At 41.0% G+C, this 25,068-nt stretch overlaps 2 protein-coding genes across 4 annotated transcripts in view; both read right to left on the bottom strand.

Moving 5' to 3' along the window:
• Positions 1 to 16,537, bottom strand: part of sept9b (septin 9b) — a 76,226-nt gene extending 59,689 nt beyond the window's left edge. The window contains exon 1 of one of the 3 annotated variants that reach the window (XM_035167856.2): positions 16,257 to 16,537. In XM_035167856.2, the coding sequence (XP_035023747.1) occupies positions 16,257 to 16,278 (22 nt within the window). In that variant the 5' untranslated portion in view covers positions 16,279 to 16,537. Of the gene's footprint in view, positions 1 to 724; positions 879 to 16,256 lie in introns of those variants that run through there. The other 2 variants (XM_035167886.2, XM_035167864.2) reach the window with 2 other exon arrangements.
• A 3,978-nt stretch (positions 16,538 to 20,515) lies between these two features.
• Positions 20,516 to 24,664, bottom strand: LOC118115961. The gene is made up of 4 exons (XM_035167209.1): positions 24,524 to 24,664; positions 23,619 to 23,954; positions 22,605 to 22,744; positions 20,516 to 22,129 (listed from the first exon to the last, which is right to left on the bottom strand). Exons 1-4 carry the CDS (start codon positions 24,573 to 24,575, stop codon positions 22,001 to 22,003), a joined length of 657 nt encoding a protein of 218 aa, XP_035023100.1. The 5' UTR covers positions 24,576 to 24,664; the 3' UTR covers positions 20,516 to 22,000.
• Positions 24,665 to 25,068: the final 404 nt, after the last annotated feature.

Below are 25,068 nucleotides of genomic sequence, written 5' to 3'. Positions count from 1 at the left end.
AATCGCTGATGAGAAATAGCCACGGCAGGAGCTTCTGAGCGAGGACACAGATGCAGAGCGAGTACACAGATGGATGCAAACCAAACATTCCTCACAAGTGTCTGTTAAAAACCAAATCATATTAGCCGACACACGATCTCCGCTCTTGCTCCCCTGTAGCTTAAAATAAACCATCGGTGTCAGTCAGAATTAATCTGACAGCTGGACTTCTCAACTGAAATTGCACTCATGTGATGACGGAGATTTAACTCCACTGACGGGTCGTAGTTGTGTGTATACAGTGTGTGGGTCAGCTGTAAGTCAGCGTCAAACCCGAGGAGGCTGAGGCCAATTGCAGCGCAGCGTCCACTTCACACTGGGGGAGATTATGCATCCTCGTTCTGGGAAGTCGTCTTTGACAGCCCGTCACATGAGGTTTACTCACTGGTGCTGTGCATATGATAACTATTCAGACAAAGTGTGTGTTCATTCAATCAGAATGAGAGGAGAGACGCATGAGAAATAAATCAGAGGTAAAGCCGACATGCAGACACACAGCTATACAGACAGGAGGGCTCTATAACGACTGACCCTGCAAAGCAAACACAAGCAGTGTGGCTTCTAGACGACTGCTGCCACTGCCTCCTCCAACAAAGAAAAGAAAAAGAAGAAAACTCCTCCGAAAAATGAATTTTAAAACTGTTCAATGACCAAATAACTTGGGAAAAAAAGAGCCACAACTTACCGGCTATTCTGTCTCGCTCCATAACTCAACGGCTACCTCAAATAACCACATGTAACCTCTGCTTTTTCTCTGCTCCTTCCTTCCCTCCCTTTTTCTCTTCATGAAGACTTCCCCTTTCTCCTGACTTAGTCACCCTGTCCCCCTCTGTTAACCCTCCCTTCTCTCCTCCCTCTGTCTCCCTTTGCTCTTACTTCCTCCAAGTTTTAATGTCTTCAGTCTGTCAGGATAACAAGTGAGTGAAGCAGACGTGCGCAGCCATATGCTGGTCATATGGAGTCCCTCTTTTTTTTCACTCTCTCCCACATTCATGTGACGCAGGATTTTATCCCAGAATATACACAACCTGCAATTTTCTTCATTTTCCTTTTCTCTAGTATTTTCTGTTATTCCCTCATTACTGAAGCTCTCTCTCTCTCTCTCTCTCTCTCTCTCTCTCTCTCTCTCTCTCTCTCTCTCTCTCTCTCTCTCTCTCTCTCACACACACACACACACAGTCATGTCTCCATGACTTCAGAGGACATAACATTGACTTACATTGGTTTCCTGGAAACTTACGCAAACCTTTACCGTAGTTACAACTTGCCAAACCCTAACCTAACCTAAAACTTGCTTTGTGTCCCAATAAGGAAGACAAGTCCCCATAATGTGACTGAACATTATTATTATTATTATATAACCCTCAAACAGCCCTTTGAAAAAGTGAGGACCAGCCTCGTAAATATATAAGCACAAGTTCACACACATACACACACGTGCTCCCCAGACATGAGAGCTGTACTTTGTCAAACAGAGCCTTAGCCAATTTGACCAAAGGTCCTGATCTGAAAATAAACTCAGTCCGCTTGTTACACAAGTCAAACTCCACCAGGACGTCCTGCACCACACCAACAACACACACTTCTACCATGTCATCATCACCGCTACTATTCAAACCACTGATGACTGGATGTAAGTGAGCTACAGAATGTCCCCCACAATCATCGTCTACAGAAAGTTCAGACATTGGTCACTTCATGCACGAAGAACTTCTCAGTAAGACGTAACAATAAGTGCTATAATCTCAGTGTCTCATATCAGCTCTATGATAAATGATTTGATATTTCACAACAGTCTTAACGCATCATCATTCTGTAAATTGTAACACACACACACACACACACACACACACACACACACACACACACACACACACACACACACACACACACACACACACACACACACACACACACACGCACGCACGCACACACGCACACGCTAGTCATGCCTCTGACCCTTAACTTGCAGCTTGACAGGTTCAAGGGCCACTTAGCAAGCCATCGTCTCAGTGAGGAACTCACAAGTACAACACACACACGCACACAGAAGGAAAAGGCCCAGCTCAACAGCTCACTTCCTCTTCTTCTTTTCTTACTGTGAAAATACCTCCTCAAAACCCACGTCTTTCAGATTTACCCATAGCAACAACACTGTAGCTTTAGCAGGAAGCACAAATGTGGCCCAAAACAAACTGTCACACACCCACATGCATGTTTTTCTTCCCACTCAACAATGCAAGACAACCTTACAAGGAGGAAAGAAACTCACTCAGGCAGCTGGAGTCAACAGGAACATCTTTCCTTCTTGGGTGAGGCCGGTGCTTGGATAAAGATAGGACCTGTTGTTTCTCCAAACAAGCAGTGATGACAAATTACTCTCTCTATCAGTGCGCCCGTGTGTGTGTGTGTGGTGTGTGTGTGTGTGTGTGTGTGTGTGTTTGTGTGTGTGTGTGTGTGTGTGCGTGTGTGTGTGCGTGCGTGTGTGTGTGCGTGTGTGCGTGTGTGTGTGTGTGTGTGTGTGTGTGTTTGTGTCTGTGTCTGTGTGTGTGTGTTACCTCTTTCGGACCTTTTCCAGCAAAAACAAAAGGCCCAAATCCTGGTCCTAAAGAGGCAAATCTTCATTTCCGAGGTCTGTGGTTTGTTGTTATGTTAAGGATTGACATAAATTACATTCCACCAATCCGTGTAGCCCTTCACTGGTTACCTGTGAGTTTTAGAAATGATTTTAAGATTTTACTGCTTGTTTTTTAAAACCTTGAACGGTCCAGCTCCTGCCTATAATCTCTGATTTGCTAAGCCCCCTTTGTTCCAAAATTCCAAAATCACGACTCCCTGCCTGGAGTTCTCAGACAGGAAAGCTCCTGTTTAAAGTCTCTTCTTCAGACTCACTTTTATTGTATGGCATACTCTTAACCATTGTTATGGTTGAAACTATTTATAGATAAAAGATAAAATACTAATCAGAGTATGAATGGGAGTCAATGCAAAGTCCTAATAAGGATAGCGGAGCAAACCTGTGTGAGTGTGTGTGTGTTTGTGTATTCTGTCAAAATGAAAGTAAAGTACATAAATGACATACTGATGTTTATACAGTATAAGTACATCCACATAATGTTTATTAATAATCTCTGACGTTTAAGTTTGGACAGTCGACCTCAGATTGTTTTATTTCATTCGTAAGGATGAAAATAGATAATAAATGCAACCAGGAGTGTCTTCCACCTCACTGTCAGTCCTCTCTGTGTATTTGATGGAGTGTGGTCTATACTGTATTCTACGTGGTTCTGCACCTTGTTATATTTGTGCACAGCTGAAGTACAACCATGTGCAGACACTGACCAAAATCACAATTCTGCTCCAGGTGATAAGTAAATCCAGAAATTCCAGGATAAAAGCAGAGAAACCCTAAAGGAGCCGTGTTGGTGTGGGATCCATATGGAAAGCAGGAACGTTGGTGCTGTGACAAAAGTGTGGTTTTAAAAATAGAGACATGTCTCTTTTGCCTGCTGGCTCTTTCTGTCTCGTGGTTATTTTCCAGACTTACTAAAGGAATACGATTAATCACAGGGTCGGGGTCAAAAAAACACATGAAATGCACAACATGTGCGCATGCATATGTTGACTCACCCGCATTGGCATAACACACAATCACAGTACACACAGAGATACGTTTATACATGAGTAGCTTCCATTGTCTTTGTGTACATATGGAGCACAGCTACTACTGCATAATTTAGTTTAGGTTGTTAGCAAGTTAGTTTCTTTTTTACCATGTTGTTTGGTTCAAGCTAAATGGCAATGCTTCCCCACCACACACACACACACACACACACACACACACACACACACACACACACACACACACACACACACACACACACACACACACACACACACACACACACACACACACACACATTCAAACCTGCGACACAGTGCGCTCATCTGGCCACCTAACAAAGAGCAGTGGCATGGGTTCAAATGGCAGCTTGTTCACACACACACACACAAACAGAAACAACAAACATGCATATTCACTTTTCCTGTCTCTACAGAGTCATCCCAAATTAGAACAAAAATAATTGAATGGTGTTAATAACTCTGTAGGGCCTATAAAATACCTATAAATTACTCAATCAAGATTATGGATATTGCAGGTGAAATAAGTAATGGACATTACTTATTTCACCTGCAATATAAAAATAAAGCCAAAGGATAATTTATTTTAATAAATATCCCTAATTATCTCATAACCTACTTTGGAGAGGTAGAAATCATCCACGTGTCGCTGCTTAATTATTCGGTCCAGTGCTCCAAATATTTAAAGTGACACTGACCTTTCTGCTTTTTTGTTTTATTATGTTTTAAACATTAATAGAACTACACTGACTCAATGCAGCTCATAAACTCATGTTTAATTTGTGACCTATTTTGGGTTTACATTTCCCAAATGTACTTTTTTATTAATATATAATATACTGTTACATATAACATATATTTTTAACTACTTTTCAGGAAAATTTAATTTTTTGTGTCCAACATCTGTATTGCTTCCTGGTGCAATAAGACACTTTGCAGCAGTTAAATTAGATTGTTTAAACTTGTAAAGGACGGAATTCAGGCAGAGACATCAGACTGAGAGAGCGCCTCCCTCACTCATACCTTTCACCACTTCCCCCCTTCATCATCAACCTGCTGGTCAGATACAGCCAGACCCTCCCACAACACAACACACACACACACACACACACACACACACACACACACACACACACACACACACACACACACACACACACACACACACACACACACACTTACATGAATCCATATGAACACTCAAACATGCACAAAACCAGTTGCACACAGATACACACAAACTCAACTGGCTATCTGAGCAGATTCTTCTTGCATGACAGTACATCCAAAACACAACATAGATGACACACACACACAAACACACTCGCTCTCTTTCTCTGACGTACACGCACACATAGAAGGAACGTGTAGCCTACATTTGCACCCAGCGAGGCAGATGGTCATGAGGCGCAGACGGACACGTGCGCGTGTTCACTCATGAGACAAACTCAAACACACACACAACCAAAAAAAAAAGCTGTGCATCACACATTGACTAAGAGTGGATGGTGAGCCTTGGGGTGCACATTAATGTAAGCCGTCATCTCAGAGCATGACCTATGGCCGTGTGCGTGACTCAAACATGCTAAATTTAGTTACATAACCGTTGAGCAAAAAACTCACCAGCATGCCAGCCAACACTAAAGGGATGCCTGCGGGGCAACGATGCACAGTGGAGGAGAAGGAACAGCGGGGAAAAGATAAAAGATAAAAGAAGAAGAGGAGGCGCGAGCAGGGGAAGTATTGTGAAAGAGGTAAATGGAGGGGAAGGAGAAAAGAGATAAGGTGCAGGAGTAGAGGAGAGGAGGAAGAGGAGGAGGAGGAGAGGGGAGCTGCTTGTGGCCTCGGGATGAAAAATTCATGTGAAATAGATCTCACCACACACACACACACACACACACACACACACACACATTTTAAATCAGTATACTAATTACACCCGTTGATGGCCCCACTGTAAAAATAGACAGATGTGTTAGATATAAGTAAGTATCATGTGTTAATAGGCCTTTTTCAATGAAGCCAGTTTGAAATGTAACACTGAGAAAAGCACGGGTGTAAATAATAAGATTCATGATGGCTGAATACCATTTAGCTTCAGATTCAGGGTCCTGGTACTGTGCATGCCAAGTCACTGACAAACTGTTATGGCTTGTTGGGACAATTGAATGAAACAGAGCCATTGTTTATCTTAAAAGTAACAGCTATAACAAGTCAAAATGACTACTGGGAAGTACACTGATCAATTACATTATATTTAGTTTGTTATACTACAATGGCAAAGTTTGTCTCCTTTTGCTACTTAAAAGGAGGAAATCTGTGCAATCAATAGCAAGTAAATAAAATTTAAAAATGGAGCTGCGGTAACAAGGTCTTGTTGATTAACGGGATCGACCAATCACAAGTCAGTCTCAGCTGTGAAGAAGGGAGGATTTATGAGTTATACTGCAGACTATGATGTAAACACAGACACTAACATAAAAGCAGAGGTATATGAATCCCTTCTGCTAGAGAGAGAGAGAGAGAGAGAGAGAGAGAGACACTGTCCTCCTCATTTATGTCGCCTGCTGCTGCTCCAGCCTACACATCCAACCTGGGGCATGTACAGGGACGACACAATTCTTCACATCAGTCATCTACACAAGCCAAATTTAGAACCGGACCCCCGACTCACATGCAAACCATCAGGAAATACACTTTTTTTATAAACGCAGTGCTCACATCGCTTCATCCAAAGTGATTTCACTTCTCTTTTCTTTTTGTCTGTGCTATTCTACCGAATTATGGAAATACCACAATATGAGCGACCAAGTAACCTAAATCATTGTGGTTATTCGAACAGATCACTCGGATGATTCCACAGCTGTGAGGCTAAATTTTAAATCTGGAATTAATTTCTGAAACGTCATGGTCGTAAACATGAAGTACCATCCAGAATAAGCTCAGGAGTTATCCCGAAACTATTAGACAATAAGTATGTATCATTAAAGCAATCTGGGAATCAGAGGGTCTGATTGTATCTCAATTTTCCAATCAGACTTCCCTGCCTGGCTTGATGGCATCCACATGGCCCTAAAAATGGTTCCCACTGAATGAGAGCGAGTACAGGGGAGAGGAGTGGATGGAGGAGCTGGTCTGCTGTGGTCCTCTCTTATAAACTCACTGACTTGATGCACTTTTCCTTTTTACGTCACATCAGATTATTCAACATGATGCAAAATGTTAATGTAATGTAAATCCAAGTAGCATCACTGAGCCTGCTTCTCATTTACTGGTGTGGTATTTTCATGCTGGGGTGCATCACTGCTTTCATGCTGGGTTAAGCGGACATAGTGAGCCGGGACTCAATAAAATGTATGACTGATTGTCTGGGAATTGTAAACATGTTACATGCAATTTGTAAATGTCTGTCAGGAAAACCCCTTTGAGATTCGCTGAGCACTAATTGGAACATTATGGGTTTCTGCTGGAAAGTCACATCATGAAAAGCAACGTGGCCATTTACAATCATATTCATGTTGACATTATTGGGATTCGCATCACACTGCAGTGTCATAGCAGGCAGTAATTTCAGCCCTAACCCAAGATTAGAATGAGCAATGATGAGAATGTGCCACATGAGCAGCAGCAGCAGCAGCAGCAGCAGCAGCAGCAGCAGCAGCAGCAGCAGCAGCAGCAGCTAACCTCTGTGCCTACAGAAGATGAGTTCAGGCGCAGCTGTAGTTTTCCTTTTTAAAGCTCTTAGAGCCAGGAATACAATTTCTGTAGTAATTTGTAGGAAAATGGATTTGAGGCTTTAAAAACAGGTTGCATTTCAGGGTTAGGATAAGTAAACTTGAGCTATTACGAGACACATGTAGACATCATGTTTTCATCGATTATCTATACCGCTTTGAGGGTCACAGGGGGGCTTGAGCCAATCCCAGCTGACATTGGGCAAGAGGACAGGTCATCAGCGTATATCACAGGGTCAACATACAAAGACAAACGACCATTCAAACTCATATTTACACCAATTCAAAGTTTCTAACTAACCTAACCTAATCGCCCTGTCCTTGGACTGTAAGAAGAAGCTGGAGTACAGGAATTCCAACACTGCACTGCCCCCCCATGCCGCCTAGACATCATCACGATTGATTAAAATAGGGTCCTATATATTCCATCAGACACACGTGAGACAAACGACTGAAAAACATGACAGAAGCCCATTCTGTGTCGTCTCTACAGAAATGCTACTGTCTCTGTGAGTCTGCACTTAAACAAAAGACATTTTCAAACATGAAATCTGGAAAATTCAGCAGGAGATTTTCCAGGTCCGACATAGTCACAACAATACTTTTGCATCCATTATGTGTTAGAGCAATTAACACCACACTTTTTTCCGGAATTTTCCTGCTGTATTCTCAAACTGAGAGAAATAGTTGAAATCCAAAATCTGACCTACATGGAGGAAATCACCAAAGCTAGTAGGATTCATCCTCTGGGAACAACGCATGAGCAATTCATCCAACAGTTGTTGCGATATTTCAGCCTGGAGGAAAGTGGACTGAGCCGTGCCGTCAGCGTGGCTAAAAGTAAAACAAAATCTGAAATGAGAGAGAACCACAACGTTCTCCAGTGTCCCTCACAAAACACTGACCTCTGTCATTAGTACGGTCTATCACAACACAAATTCTCAACCACTGAAGATGTTTCACAGATCATAAAACTGGTGTAGTCAAAACAAAGCCGGGTTAAACTCATGGCCCAAGACTCTACTGGTGTGTAGTCAGCAACTGGCCCGACTTTCCATCAATGCTGAGATACACTCCACCAATCAGCAACGACAACCAGGGAAAATCATCATGATAACCAATACTTGACCCTGTTTCTCATGAGACACACAATACAGATGTACACTCAACGCACTCACACACTTTCCACTCCAGTCAAACTCGGATCACAGAAAACCCCTTCACTTTAAGTTATAACTCACATAGGCTCCTCTCTTCCCGTTCTCTGACAATTTAAATCCCACTTTCGGGTCATTTGGGCTGCCGGAGGCTGTGAAAGTGCTGGTAGTGCAGTCTGCGCGTCTGTCCGTCCCAGAATGGCTGTGGTAAAACTGCTGGCTATTTCCTCCTCGCCATAAGGTAATCATTAGACGTGAGAGGGAGCTGGCAGCAGACTACATAAAATAGGATATCCTCAAAGTTCCAGATCCCTTTCAGGAAAGACGGGGGTCTGTTGTAGCAATTGATAAATATATGGACACTGTGAGGATATTGCAGATAGAATAGAAGCCACTGCACGTCCTGCATCTTTCATCCACCCAGCAGGATTTTTGTAAAACCTCATTTTAGGGTTTTGAGTGGCACTGGAGAAAGAATAAAAACAGCCTGAAATGCTGGCTTCACAAATCCATATGAAATTTGTTAAGCTGGAACAACAACATTCCGTCAGCAGCACTTAGTGTCTGCTACAATGTGTAATATACCTCATTCTGCTTTGTTCTGTTATAACCCTCAGTGTTTAACTGTGCGTTAGCTAATTGAGTAAGGTTACGCTTACATAGAGCATGGATGAGAGGAGCAAAGCCCTGGGATTTGGCTGATTATCATAACGCAGAGAGCCCGGCCACATCGGGCCTCGGGCCTGCTGCTTTCACCTCCATCCCAGCAAATTAGCCTGAACTGATGGAGGGATGCTGCTGGAAAGAGAAGGAGGGGAGAGAGAGGAGAGAGAGTTCCTGTGGTTCTCTGTGGCTTCAGAACTCTGTAATCAGCATGCCAAGCTCCTGATGTCTAAATCCACAACCCCAACCCAGACAGTCTACATTTACTCCACACACATACACATGTGTACGGAGACATGTGCACGCAGACACACACAGAGCGAGGTCCTGACACTTGAGCTCTGTTCTAGTGGAGTTTGGCAAAGAAGCGCGAACCAGAAAAACGCAAAATGACGAGTGTGAAATACTCATTTACATAATATGCAGAACATTACGCATTGGACATGTATAATTCATTAGCATCTCAGGTTTCTGATTTCCCGATTTGATTGCTGAGAAGAAAAAAATGTATTCTTGGTGGAGGCAAACTGGATTTTTGAGTGTGGTACCAGTATCATTCTTATGGATGCCTAGAACCAGTGCCTGATTTTACTGATAAGGATGCATTAATTGTAGTTCATAAAAAACAGTGACCCAGATACATGTCAGTAAATTGGATCAGTGCTTAATAGAGAAGATGTAATCTGTATATTGTTTCAACATATCTTTGACATGTTTGTATTTGGAATCTGTTGTTATATATATATATATCAACTATCATATTCTCTGATACATATTTGTTATCAGTGATTGATTTAGCAAGTTAATTGGTTGGACTCTTCTAGTTGGTAATGGGTGTTGTTCTGCAGTTTAGCGGGAATATGGGTACCAGTGCTTCTCTGTGTATCATGAGTTGAATGTGAACATGGTGTGTTCACAGAACTTGTTAATCATTGGAAAAGCTGTTGTCTGGGCGCCTCAAGAAAATGTTTGCAAATGCAAAAACTGTAAATAAAGGGTGACATGCAAAGAGCCCAAATTGTTATTTGTTGGGGAATTTGTCTGTTATGACAAACACATTTTGAGAGTCAAAATAAATGTATCCGATATATGTTGCTTACATTTCTTTTGATTTCTATACATGCCTACAAACAGACACACCTCTATCACAAGGGACAAAACACGTTATTCCTTGTTGTGCATTAAATAATCCGTAATACAAAATTCCAAGTGACCGTCTCATCGAGATCAGCTGACATTTGACTGATGGCGTCTGCTTTCAACATCAGGTGTTTTTCTAATGAGCATGCGGAGAAATCATTCACGACTGGCTGGTTGCTCATCACGGTAACCAGCAGTGACATGGCCCGTTTTCATCCTTATGTTATTCACAGGGCGGCTTTGTTAAAGCTGAGACGTCATCATCAGCCATCTCTATATATAGCCAAACTCTGACACAGTGGCGGATGATGTCATACACTTGCATCATCCAGCACTACTTTGTGCGTGCACGTGCACACACAAGCCATGCACACATTCACTGTTGGACCACGGGTCAGCAGTTCAGAGCCCAAAGCTGAGTTCAATCCGATATAGGAATTTACAGCTGTGAAGAGAGATAAAGTGAGAGATAAAACCACATGAGAGACAGAGCAAAAACCATGTGTCACTTCCTGGAGTGGGAGGATGAGGATTAGGGCTAATAGCTGAGGGAAAGTTTATCTAAGGGGAAAAAGTTCAGACCTTTGGATGTGAGAAACTTTTGTTGAATAACAGTATCTAAGGCAGAACTGGTGGGCTAAGACGGTGAGCTTTTGTACTTGTCACTTAAGAAAAAGAAGACCGGTAAAGGTGGTCTAATCCTCGGAGCAGAGGTTTTACTGTGATACGGATTATATAAAGAGGAGAGCTTGGCAGTTTGACACTTACGTAGTAGATGAACTCGAGGCTCACCAATGAATAGCAAGGTCTCCTAAGACAGCTCGACTCTCACAGGGAACAGTAGTGAATGTGGTGACAGTCCGGGCCAATGTATGACTCAGACTGAAGGGAAACTAGCTGCGCTGTCACTGAGGAGCCATTGTTGAAGGGAAATAAAGAACTGTATTGACTTCGCTCATCTGCAGGTTCTCTGTGGGACCTACTGGTTTGGTTTAGTGGGAGGATGGATGACGGAGGCTGCAGCTAAAAGTGTCGTTTTTAAGACAAGTCCAGTTTGAGTACAGCCCTGAGAATTCCCTGGGTCTTGACTGTACTGATTTGTGACCTGTTTGGCTTTGGTCTTGTGCCGATGCAAGTTTCTGAGTGATGGAAGGTGAGCTGTGGACATAGATTAGTATTTCTACTTTTATCTATACCGCTTGTTCTTAGCTGGAGCAAATCCCAGTTGACATTTGGCGAGTGGCGGGGTACACCCTGAACAGGTCAGCAGCGTATCACAGGGCCAACATACAGAGACAATCAACCACGCTCACGTTCACACCTACAGACAATTTAGAGTCTCAAAATAACATAACCCAATCTGCAAATCTGCATGTGTTTGGACTGTGGGAGGAAGCTGAAGTACCTGGAGAAAACCTACACAGACATGGGGAGATGTTGAGTTAAATGATGAGTTCAGCCTTTCTCTCTTTTATTTCAATATATATCTAATCCCTATGGGTTGTTGGTTAAACATATTTTGGGCTCTGGTAACTTAAGATGAACATTTTGAACATAAATTGATTAATGTTAGGAATAATTAACTCACTCATTGCTAATAAACATAATCAACCACAGCCCTTCATGGGTCACAGTCCAATATCTTTTACCCATTTTTGGTCTCAACCACCTCCTCAGAGAAAAATCTGCTCAAATGACTCCTTTCACAATCCCATGACTTTAACCTTGTTGCTAATTAGCATATAATCATTAATTTGGGTAACAGTGCCACTATATGATCATATCATCATGACAAAAATGTCACTGATATTCAAATAATGATGACACTGAAGCATCTAAGTGCTATTAGAAATGCTCATATTTGTGTTTGGAGGCAGAATGGATCAGTTTTATTCAAGTGGCCTATTCTTGTTAGGAGTGACTTACCAGTTTAATGCACTAAGTCAGTGTTGTGTGTCTGTGCACGCCACCCACGACATCTAATCCGGTTTATTAAACCCTGGCCATCAGCCCGTTAGTCTGCTGAAGAGTTGTGAGATGTTACGTCATTGAATTAATCAGTCACATCCAGCATAGTCAGTGTTCCAAGTCTATGTGACAGTATAGAGTGAAGAGGTTTGTTGAAGAAAAAAACAACACTGTCATAGGAAAATACATGAAGCCAAAGCCATGTTCGCTGGCACCGGTGTTACAACTACAGGTCAACATCAAAAACGTCTCCCTGAGTTTTTATCAAATGTCCTGCCGACGATGAAAGGTCCAACAAATTCACGTAAGTAGCCTCCAGCAAATGTTCAACACAAAGGAGTGTATTGAAGCTGAGGACGAGCCTGTTCTTAAAAGTGACCCAACCATGAGAATATATAGCACAGCTGACTGGGACCTCTCATGCGTAGGATGATAGAAAGAAGGAAAAAAAGAGTGGGGGGCAGAGTGCATTTACTCCGCTGGGTCTCCCGTTACTTGAAACTACAGAACAACATGGGTACATCCAGCTCATTAGGTCCAACGCGCTCCGGGTCTCTTGGGACTTTACTAAAACCATATTTTTTGTTAGTGATCTAAGAGGGGACAACACAATGTTCCCACTTTGACAGTAAAATTAAGCACGAATGACTTGAGAAAGCAGAGATCTAAAATAAAAATTCCAAATGAGGATGTAGAAACTAAGGGATATTTCCAAATAAAAGGAAAGACCTGGTTTTGCAGGGTCGATTTTGGTCAGAGCATTTCTGATGTAGGTATTTACAGACATTTTTTAGATTCTTTTCAGTTTATATAAAATCCCAATATACTGTTTGAAAAAGACAAATATCCGGTCTCTGGTAACTCATGGTGGATATTTTCCCCTTTTTTCCTTAAATTGCACCATTAAATAAATATATTTTAAGAATAATTAATACATACACTGCTAAAGAACATAATCGACCAGAGTCCTACATGAGATCAAAGGGGCTCTTCCCAAAGAGGATGTAAAACCTAAGGGGTATTTCCAAAAAAAGGTTTTAGTCACAGTATTTCTAATGTGGGTATTTACAGCCTTTTATTTAGATTGTATTGTTAAATTAATAAATCTTAAGAATAATTAATACAGTGCTCATAAACATAAACAACTCAGTTACAGTTCACTCTCTCTCTCTCTTTTAGCTCTGTTTTTGGTCTCGGCCACCAACTACAGAACAAAATGGGTACATCCAGCTCATTAGGCCCAATGCTCAAAGTCTCACTGGTCTTTTGTTAAAAAGATATTTCTTGTTAGTGATCTACGAAAGGAAAACGCAATGTTCCCACTTTGAGAGTAAAATCAAGCACGGGGCTTTTCCCAAATAAAAAAGCAGGTTTTACTGGTTAGAGTCTATTTTGTGCCTTTTTGGCATTTCTCTCTCCTTGGTTTGTGCGTTCTATTTCAGCAGGTGATAGCTGCTCTTGATACACATCTCCGCAGCCTTGTCTTGCGAACTCTGGCATTATCGCACCCTGAGTTAGCCCACACAAACTCAAACGTTTGAAGTAGAGAATCGTAGAAGAAAAGATGACGGGACAACCATCTTCATTAGGGGAAAATGTTCCTGCTAATTGGGTTCTCTATCAGTTCAGCCATGAAATGCTCCAGCCTGAAAGATAATTTGACACCTTGAGGTCAAGATGCTGAGTTAAAAAAAAACTGCTGGAGCCTCGCTTAGCTTTGAACTGCACGCGGATGGAGTGCGGCCGCCTGGTGTCACAGTTTGGCTTCTCATAGGGAGAGAGAGGGGTGACTAACACACTGCCTAATGATCAAAGTGCCTAAAGATCTTAAAGTTAAAGTACTCAGCATAAATTAGTCAGCAGTGATGGACGATTCTGTCCTCTAACCTTCCTGGACAGTAAATTAACATCTGGACTTAGTTATCTGGGGAAAAAACAGTGACACACAAGGCTGAAAACTTGATATTGCACAACTGAAGTGCACCGATCCACCAGCAGCCTCCACAGCAGTCCGACCACCTACTGAGCCATCAATCCACCACTGCCTAAAGACAACACAGACAGTTTTAAGTGCATTTGCAGAGTAGTGATGCGTCAGTGCAGGTGCAGCATTGAGGAGATCCAGAGAAAGCAACTGACAGTTAGTGATAAGACTCCTTAAACAGGCCAGTGCCTCACCTCTGAGTGTGACCTTTCCCCCCCATTTCTATTCCATAAAAGGTCGAGCACTGATTCCTTAAAGCTTGAGTCGAGCCTACAATGCACGTGGTTAATAATCCGGATTTTCTGACGATAAATGCTAAGATTGCAGAAAATCAAATGTGGATGTAACGTGATGCCACAGAAAGACCGATAATTTAAAACAAAGGCTTGAGACTAGACTTAAGTTAATCTCTATAAACAGACTCAGAATGTGAATATGCAAAACATAGATTTGAGGGACAGAAATCTTTTGGGTTTCCGTTTGACCAGTCATGTTTGAGCAGGCTTTGGCTTCAAGTGAACAGTCCATGTGGAGAGGAAAAGATGTGGAACACTTGACTGAAATGCATCAGCTACCGGCTTTTTTTTATTTATCTGCATTCATATGCTGTTGATAGACCTAAAACAGTGACAAAAAGTATGACTGTTTGTGTGGGGAAATGTCTGATAGTAAACAGGATATGGCAAACGTAAGACAGAAGACCCCAGAATATTGTTCATTGCTCCCAGAGGCTAATTCTCCGTCAGACCGGAGCCGATGCACTCCGAGATGCTGAAATGAGGATATGACAACTGTTAAACAACATGAGTTGAAAGCAAAAACCAGCCTTATAAAACCCTTGCATTGCCAAAAACCTTCAATATAAAAATCATTATTTACATATTTTGAGGAGAAAATGTTCTAATATCACTTTGTCACCATTTAAAGACCCCACAACTTCTTTCTGACATTTTGAATTGGACTTGTCTCAAATAACTTTAATACAGGTATAGATATTAGCTTTGTGTTTTATGGCATGAGTGAACACGAGTTTTTCTTCAAACTGAGTGTTAAATATGTGTCCTGTTTTCAACAAAAGCCTCAGCAGCTTGTGCCACATTTCTGTGTCTGTTTAATCTAGTGTGCTTTATTTTTCTCCCCAGAGCCCATCCTGTATTCCTAAATGTTGAGGAGGGGGAGAGAACACACAGATGGGTCCCAGAGCAAAGCCAGAGATGTGTTGTGTTGTATAACACCCCAAATTGCACACTATATTGTGTTGTGCAGGGTGGAAGCAAACGTGTACACAAAAACATGCACATTGACATCATGAGTGAGCAAACTTCTTAAATGTTTGATTGAGCCGACACACGCACACACACACACCAACACATGTGCAGCACTGTAGCCTGGAGGGGCCAGTTCATCCATACAGAAGGTCAGGCTGAGAAGGACAGATGATGATGGGGATGATGATGCACATCAGGCTTTAATAGCCAGGGGACCCCTAGGTGCTCCCTTGGGTGCTGCCCACTCAGCGGCTAAAACAAGCTGGTGCAGAATAGCGGAGGGGTAAAGATTTAGTTCAATATTTTGACAAGTTGGAAAGGGAGAGAAGAAGACACCTCCAGATAAACAGAAATAAAGTTTATAGAGAAAATTCAGCAGATATGTTTTTCCAAGTGAAAGATAAACAGTCTCCTGAGCAGTAAAAGTTGTAACACGGAGAGTCATCTAAATTATACATTTATTGCATGAATAATATATGCTTTATATTCTTTATACTCCCAGTGTGGTATTACTTTGACATGCAGAAACGTGTATTTCATAATATAATTAACCCTGTGACAAAAGTAGGTCACATTTTATTTCCATGACATTTATTTTTGTTCCTGTTACAAAGATGTAATCTATTGTATATTATAGAATGATTTTTAGGGACATCAGTACCTGAATTTGGAGTCTTCTTCATGCTCGGGGTTTCCTTCCTCACGCAGTCGTCGGTAAAAATAGCGCTTCTGTCCTGAGTAGAAAACCCGGAACCGTCCGTCTGACCCGCGGTCGCGTCGTCCAAAAACACTGGAGTCGACTGGTCTCAGTTTCCCTGCTTGCGTTTTGCTCTTGCGCGGCTCGCTCTCGGTGCGTGATGACAGAGTGGGACTGCAGGCGGCGCAGATGCAGATATGCTGTGTGAGTCCGCTGAGCTCGATGATGTGCACTTCACTGGGATGCTGAGAGTCCCGAGAGCGCACGACCATGATATATAAGAAGCAAATGGGAGCGCACATACAGGAGAGGGCGGGCGGGTGGAGAGGTCCGCCGCTGACGCGCCTTTACGCACGGATCCCAATTGGAGACTGTGCCTTATCTTGCAGGATTAGGCTGCTCAGTGTTCAATCCAAGCCATTCATTGGTGTTGTTTTGAAGGACAACGTGGAGTCTTGGTGCCAAATATTTGAGAGACAACATTTTATCAGATTTATTCACCGATCAGCCCCAACATAAAAACCTCCTGTCTGACATTGTGTAAGGCTCTGACGTCTGAAGGAGCCCTGTGGTATCAGGCCCCAAGATGGTGGCATCAGTGTCATGACTCAAGAGTTTACTCGTGCTCACATGAGCTCATTCGGACTTTCTCCGGAGTTCATATAGTAGGGTGGAGTGACTCCAAGAAACTGAGGAAAATCCGGAGTCTGTCATTCGTACACGTGCGTTCTAAAATACAGCCAAAATACAGAATGTCGGGAGAATATCCGGAGTTCAATAAATCTGTCTCTCTCTGTCCTCTGTCGCCGTCTGTGTGCGTACGGGTGGGTGTGGCTTCAATCACCTGACTCCAGCTAAGCTTCCACACCTGTACCTATACTCCTGTACTATGAAGCAGTATTTGCGGTTATTGAGTTAACTTCCGGTTTATCTCCGAATACCCAGCCCTTCGAAGCTGGATTATATGTAGCTGAACTGCTGGCCTAATAAAGTTGGATATAACAGATCTTAACCCGAGCAGAACTACTGACTAATCAGATCACTGGAAAACCAGAGTCATCATGTGGGTCCTGTAAGGGAGAAAAGACTTCAGGCTGCTACAAAATGAGAAATAACAAATGTCAGCAGCTTCTTTATAGATGAGTCAGGTGTTATTTTCTCTTCCAGACTTTTCATGTGTTCTCTCTGATTTAAAGCAGAACTTCAAATATACTGAGGGAGAGCTTATCAAAATAAATAAATAAATACATCACAACTATTATAGCTTCATTTAAATTCAACAAATATTGGTTGACTCCTGACATTATACCTGACAGTGTTGATATTGTTTATTCCATCATTGTAGATCAGGACACCAGGAGGAATAAACCAAATAAGACATCTGATGTCTCTTAGTTTGAAAAGACAATCCACACACAGTTCAATATTTATATAAAAAACATTTATATATAACTAAACATTTTAGTCAGATTGAGCTCATCACACATTAACAACCTCTTTACTCTCATTTCTGCTTATGCAGCACAAACAGTCTGATATTATTTTAACTTTCTTTCTTGAATCACATTTATCTGACAAAACACAAAAACTCAGTAATAACCTTAATAGGTGCCTCTGTTTACAGTTCATCTCATAGCCTTGTACTTAAAAGATTGATTTTCATATCTGTTGTGTCTTTTCTTTTCTAGTTATGTGATTATCATTTACATTCACTTTTTCGATGTCCCTTGTGGATGTCGCACTTACAAACCCTACAGGCAGGTGTCACTGTTTCTTCTCATATTACACTGAGAACTGTATTCATGGTTCTCATCCAGATAGCATATGGATATGAGCCACTTCAGGCAATGATGCTGCACTTCTTGCCTTCTTGTGGCAAAATGGATGTGAGCCTAAAGTGGTCCACTTGTAAAATAGGAAATGTGGCTCAAATATCCCAAAACAAAAGTGGGCCGTATCTAGGCAGGGTGTAATCTGGATGTGAACTTAATGTGGCCAAGGTGATGAATGGTAAATATGGCCCAAATAGTACAAAACAAATCGGGCCACCTTTGGCACGTTTGGTTGACGTGCGGTATTGCTATGGCTTACTTGTGTCCCAGATCTGGCAAACAGGAGCAGACCACTCAAGTTCCATCATTTCATCTGATATGACTTCGCCTCTGTCAAAATAAACATGATTTCAGCTGGATAATAAAACTCATGGTTCACTGAAACAGTTGATACCCACCTTCCTAGTACAGGTTATCCAGCATGGCTGACGTCAGGTCAAGTGACGCTGGATAACGATATTTTATCCTGGGTATGTTGAACTTGTTTTGTAGTACAGGCCCCTGGTCTCAATCATCCCTCGGCCTATCAGTGTTCTACAGGTAACATCTTTAGTTGTTCTCTTGCGTTACCTGCTAACTACCTAGCCCTTTGCTACCAGGACCTCCGCGCATGCCACAATCTGCCCCCGCCAGATCAGCATGCTACTCTGTCCCTGCCATGCTGTGTCCATCAGCCGCCCTCTGCTGCTCCACGCCTGCCTGCCCCCCTGCGGTGCCTGTGCTTCCCTCCGGCATATCCCACAGATGCTCAGTCGAATTGAGATTTGAGCCAAATCAACACCACAAACTCTCCATGTCCTTCAAACCATTCTGTTGCCAACCTGTTTAGATAGGTGGTACATGTCAAAGTAACATTCCAGCAGAACATTGACCTGAGCACTGTTGCATCTTCCCACATCTCTACCAAAAGGTAACAGGTGCACACCCAGAAACATACAAAACATAATTCATCAAACAAGGTCCCCTTCATCCATTGCTCCAGTTCACGACCTCGGGCTTACCATGATCAATTTGGTCTTCAACTCAACTCAAGCTTTCTGCTGCAAGTTTGAACTATGACAACATGCCCATATGTTAAAGTACACAGAATGCTGCAGCGTAATTCCTGTCCAATGCCGCTCTCTTCTGGTTGAGATTGGAAACAAGTTGGATGTTGCACTACAGCAATATTAAAAACCTGGTGACTACCCAGTGGTTGCTCATATACAGTACATGATAAATATATTTCCTGGCTTTACAAATAGAACAGTGATTTTCAAACTCCACTTCAAACACTGCATGACCACTTAAGAATACTCGAGGTGATTCCACAAGATATGTGACATATTGTGACATATTTTCTGAAGGAGCAAAAATAGATGTAAATAACATTAAAATTGTCTTTAGCTAGCTGACGCAAAATAGACTTAAAAAAAAGTAATTGTGGGTTTCTGTGTTTGCACCACGATAGAAACACAGATGGAGGTGTGTGTGTGTGTGTGTGTGTGTGTGTGTGTGTGTGTGTGTGTGTGTGTGTGTGTGTGTGTGTGTGTGTGTGTGTTTTCATCCTCGAGGATTGTAGCTACTTCAAGGCAAAAGGGGGATCTATTGGCAGAAATTGAATATAAAATAATTCTAGTCATGTTATCTCTAACAGCTAAACTGTACAAATTGTTGTTTTCTTTACCCTAGAATGGGCCCTTTATATTTAAATAGTTTTTTATTTACATCAGGAGTGGGTCCTCTCTACGGAGGCCGCCATGTTTTTTACAGTTGTCCAAACTGGACAAATCAAACACCTTTTGAGTTTTTATGACAACTGAAGGTTTCCACAGGTTCTCTTTAATGTTTGGAAGGGGAGGGTGAGATGAGGGGTATTCAGCTGCAACATGCAACTTCACCGCTAGATGTCACTAAATTCAACAGATTGAACCTTTAGACTCTAAGAGCAACTGTCAACATACGTGCTCTTATATGATTGTCCTCACCAGGGGCTCCAGGTATCTAGTCCACTAAGTTCTGCTAAAATACAAAATAGAGGCTGTGGTTGTGTGGTTTCCTGTGTTTACACTCACACACATACAGTAGTGTGGAGTCTATGAGACGTGTGAGGCTGCTGGACACAAAAAGGTAAACCACCGTCAGGAAGTAAGCTCAGACATGTCAGGTTTCCTGCACCTGACTGTATGTCTACCCCTAAACACCCACTCTCAAAAAATCCCACCATTATAAGGTGTCCTTTTGATTTCAGCAAAGGATGAACAGTTTATTACGTTAAACTATTCAACTACAAACATATTTTAGCTCAGAAAACATTTAGACTTTCATCAAATTGATTTTTAAACGTGTCAACTATCTTGCCAGAGCTGACCGTATGTCACAAAGAAAAGATCAGGGAAGTCTTCATCGGTGAACAGTATAATTGCAAAACTTATTTATTGGTAATAGGAACACATTTTTGTATCTACAGAAATAAAAAAAACTGATCTGAAAACATTTGATAAAGAGGTTAAACACTGGCTGAAAGTGTGTGTGAATGGGTGAATGGCAGAACTGTACAGTAAAGCACTATATAGAAAAGTGCTATATAAATACAGTCTATTTACCATGAACATGTGTTTTAAGTTTCTCTGGCCTGTTAAAGTGTTTCTTTGCTTTATCCCTGTCAAATACACAAATTAATGAAATAAAAAGCCCCAAACTTTATAAACTGTATAAACCTTCATTACTGTGTGACCTAGTTTCCTTGTTGCCTGTGGTTTGTTTTCTCGTACACCTCCTGCCCACATGTTTGTCAAAGGCTTTTCAAAAGACATGTTGGCTTTGAGTGAATTCATCAGTTTATAATCTGTTTTTATTCTTTTCTGCATTTGGTCACACAATACAAACTTAATTTCTTTGTTGTCACATCAACACCACATCTGACACATGGTTTAGAAACTGATTCACAAATTACAACGTGAAGAACGTATCACGATACACAGTAGCCATAAAAAACATGAAAACAAAATAGAACGGTTAAAGTCACAATACACAAAAGATATATTATACAATTAAACATATTACACATTTACAATAATTAAAATAAAAAAATAAAATCATTCTCATCATTTTCATTACCACCTTTATTATAAGGAGTTGTGTTTGCATATTTAACTTTGTTAGTATTTGCCAAGAAATGGGAATTGTCTCAATTATTATGAAATGGATTATATAAGATTTGTATTAATTTGTGATGTGAGCACACTCAGTTCACTTCTACATATAATTCTGTCATTATTAAGGGCAATGTTTGTGACCACAAGCTCTGTCATACATATACTCACAACGCTCCATCACGCCACTTTCCTGCCTGTTTGTGACTCACTTTTTCTGTTTGTTTTTACTTGTACTTCTATTGTGTTCCCTGCAGAACTCATGCGTCCCATTGAGATCTTGTGTCAATTATAATTTTCAAATATTACATAACATTACATACATTATATAGTTGGTATTATTTATTTTTTTCAGACTCAATTTATTTGTGGTTGTTATAAACCTATAACCCCTGCAATTCCTCCTCAAATGCTTTATTATTTATTCTACCGCTGGTGTAAAAGCAGCCAAACACAGCAAAGAACGTAAGAAATATTAAAATTCAAATACTAATAAGTTCTAATGATATGAATAATGATTTAAACAAGGGGGTATTTTAACAACAATTAAACAGATATAGCAGGTTTAATAATTCATTGTTTAGCTGTTAAAATTTGATACACTTTATATTTCCTCTCAAGTTTATTTACAGTAAATCACCTGAAAATTTGAATGCAACAAAAAACATTTAACAGGTAAAAACCAGCTGTCAAGATGAAAATGGTCGTCCATCAAATAACACTTTCTCTGCATTCTCATCTTCTACTCAAAATCATACAGATTTGGCAAGGACACCTCTGGAGGGACGATTCTGTTCTTTGTCATGACTTCATACACACATTCGTTGGGGACACTTCTTGCTCTTCTTCTGCTTCTGGTCCATTGTTTCAACTGCAGGGAGTGAAATGTCATCATAGTGATCATCTGTATAGCATGAAGGTGTGCGTGGATTTTGGAAAATTACAATCTGTATAGATCCCATTTGAAGATCCCACCAGCAAAGATGAAAACCTATTTCCTTTATGGTGTAATGTTTTACGGTCAAGACGAAAATAAATCACCAGATCAGTGGGAATTTATATAAAAATAAATTAAATTTAACTGAAGACATTGTTGGAAAAAACTGCAAACTGGAGTACAATAAGTTTGAACACATGCACACAGTGGTTTTAGTGACCTGAAGATCCCAACAGTGAAAACCGGATGTCTTCAGCAGCAGTGTAAAAGACTGCTAAATTGTGTTGACGCACAACAAATCAATCTCTGCAGATGACTGTAACAGTTTGCAGAGCTTTAGTTTGAAGATTGAAACCAGAATAACCAAGCTCGATCCAGCACAGAGTTTTCTTTAGAGGTCTGAACTCACCTTCAGAATCAGCAGGACGAAGAGGATGGTGGCAAATATGCTGATGGCACAGGTGGCAACGGTGACTAACACCAGAGTTAGACTTTTCTCATTGACGTGGGAATGAGGATCCCCTTTTGGACTGGAAGTCGGTGCTTCTCCTGTGTGAAATGAAGAATAGGCAAAAAAAATGGATTACAGCAAACGAAATGTCTCCATGGAAATGTTGCAAATTCAACATGGAGAGAGCCCATGTGGCACAGCTTCAACTATATTTCATAGCTTCTGATTTTGGAAAATGAAACTGAATTCTACATGAGCCTGAAGGACAGGTCATTGTTTCTATACTCCTCCTAAATAATAAACTTTATTCATGTCGCCCCTTTCGAATCCTAGTTACAAGGAGCTTTCCAAGTTAAAAAGGAAAATGTGAATATCACACAGCATTCGAGCACTGATACAGAAAGAAATGACTACAGATGAGAAAAGATCAAATGAAACATCATAAAATATAGTTATGAAGTAAGAAATATAGGTGAAAGCACATCTGTGAAAATGAGTCTTGAAACGAGATTTAAAAGAAGAGAAGGAGCTTGCAACACGTCTCCGAGAGCCCTGACAGGACAGCGGCACATAAGGTGTCTAAAGATCTTAAATGTACTTAGGTGCAAGTCCAGAAAAAACTCTTAAAAACAATTCTAAAATGTATTTGTGAGAGAGTCACAATCTCTCTTTGAGCATTTTGAGATTGTGAGATTGGACGTTTTTTGACGTTTTCACCAATCTCCCCAGGAACGGATAAAAAAAGAAATGGGATACATTTAAGGAGGTGAAAACCATGAGTGTGTGAAATTTGGTGCAGTTTGATTGAATTCAAGGAAACTGTTTGGGCTTTGGCGGAGGTATGAGGTCTTGTGAGTGCCATTCTCGTTTGTATAAAATCTTAGCCAGTAACTCATAACTATAGTCATCAAAATGATATATGGGCCACACTGTGAGACAATACCTCCATGAGCTGATCAAGTTAAAACGCACCTGATATAATAAGTATGTAGACGGTGCATATAACATTAGTGTCGGCAGTTCTTTTGTAGCCACATCTGTAGATGCCAGAGTCCTCGGCGACCAGATTGCTGATGGTGATGGTGTGGTTCCTCAGAGATCCATTTTTCTCAACCCTCTCTAAGTATCTGTTTCGTGGGGAGACTTTTTCAGATCCCGAGGCATTGTAATAGTACAACACCTCCTCCTGCGGATTTAAACCATGATACAGATACATCCCCACCAAGTCGTAGATGCTGCTGAGACATTTTGCAAAGGAGCACTCCAAGGTGACCTTCTCTCCGGGCTTGCCCCACACTACAACGTCCCCTGTGATAAAAACAAAAAGACAAACAGTGTGATCACAGGGTTTAATGACAAACCACAAGACATAGACATCTGTATTATTTTAATACTGACTGGATAACTGGATATTTCTGAATGTTATGTAATTGGAGTGTAATTGTGACTTCTTTTTATTGATGAAAAGTACTACAATATACAATATATATGTATTGTTTATTAGACTTAGTTTTCATACTGCACCTTTTTTCAACTGTATTTTGTACTTTTGCATCTCTGTACTTCTCTGCTGATGTGACTAGCACTTATCTAAACTTCACAAAAAATCGATAGCAAAATGATGAATTAACTAACAAGTCAATTCAGTTCAGTTTAAAGGGCCAAATCATAACATAATAAGGTCAAGACCTTAAAAAATATCTATTTTATCAACCCCACTACTGTGCGATGTTCTAATTGCGATGGTACATAGCTAAAGTGCTGTATAAACATTGTATCATAATCATTATCATGATTATACAGTCAATGTTGTTGCAGACAGGCTTGAGCTGCAGAAGAATCTTCCCTCTCACGTTAAGAAAAGTGAATGGACTCACCTGTGTTTGCAGAAATACAGAGGAACACTATAAACCAGCTGAGCAGCATCATGTTGCAGAAGTGGAAGCAAATCTCTGTTTCTCATATGTATATATATACACAGCGACAGCAGTGCTTCCTGTGCTGTGTGATGTGGTGTGATGGCGTGCAGCCTGTGAGAATGAAATCATTCCATTTCACTCTTCTTTCACTCATGGCGCCGAAACAGAGACGTGACCTTCAACTTGTGAGACAGGCAAGAAGGTTATGATGCTGAAAACTAAATGATAAATACATTTGTGGTTGGAGGAAAATGTAAACGCTAAAGTATCCCTAACTCGTTAGGGTTCAAACTCTCCTGTTTACACTTTATATATTTTGTTAGAATATTATGGCTTTTTTTTCCTATTACCTTGTGTTTAAGTTGCATACTGATATATCTCATTTTTTACTCACCTCTTTACTGCTGCAACATAAAATGTCCCTGTATTGGGACTAATAATTAATTATCTTAAAAACTTGTGTCATGGGTTTAAGAGGATAGATTTACAATCAATCACCTCAG

The sequence above is a fragment of the Hippoglossus stenolepis genome, chromosome 2 (genome assembly GCF_022539355.2).
Source record: "Hippoglossus stenolepis isolate QCI-W04-F060 chromosome 2, HSTE1.2, whole genome shotgun sequence".
NCBI classification, from domain to species: Eukaryota; Metazoa; Chordata; class Actinopteri; order Pleuronectiformes; family Pleuronectidae; genus Hippoglossus; species Hippoglossus stenolepis.
Note: the sequence above shows the minus strand (reverse complement) of the source record. Positions and strands in the feature narration are given on the sequence as shown.

Coding starts and splice junctions, on each gene's coding strand:
- LOC118115961 (XM_035167209.1), bottom strand. CDS start 24,575: ATGATGCTGCTCAGCTGGTTTATAGTGTTCCTCTGTATTTCTGCAAAC. Junction 23,955..24,523: donor CTGTATTTCTGCAAACACAG/GTGAGTCCATTC, acceptor TTTTTATCACAG/GGGACGTTGTAGTGTGGGGC. Junction 22,130..22,604: donor TCGTCCTGCTGATTCTGAAG/GTGAGTTCAGAC, acceptor CACTCCCTGCAG/TTGAAACAATGGACCAGAAG.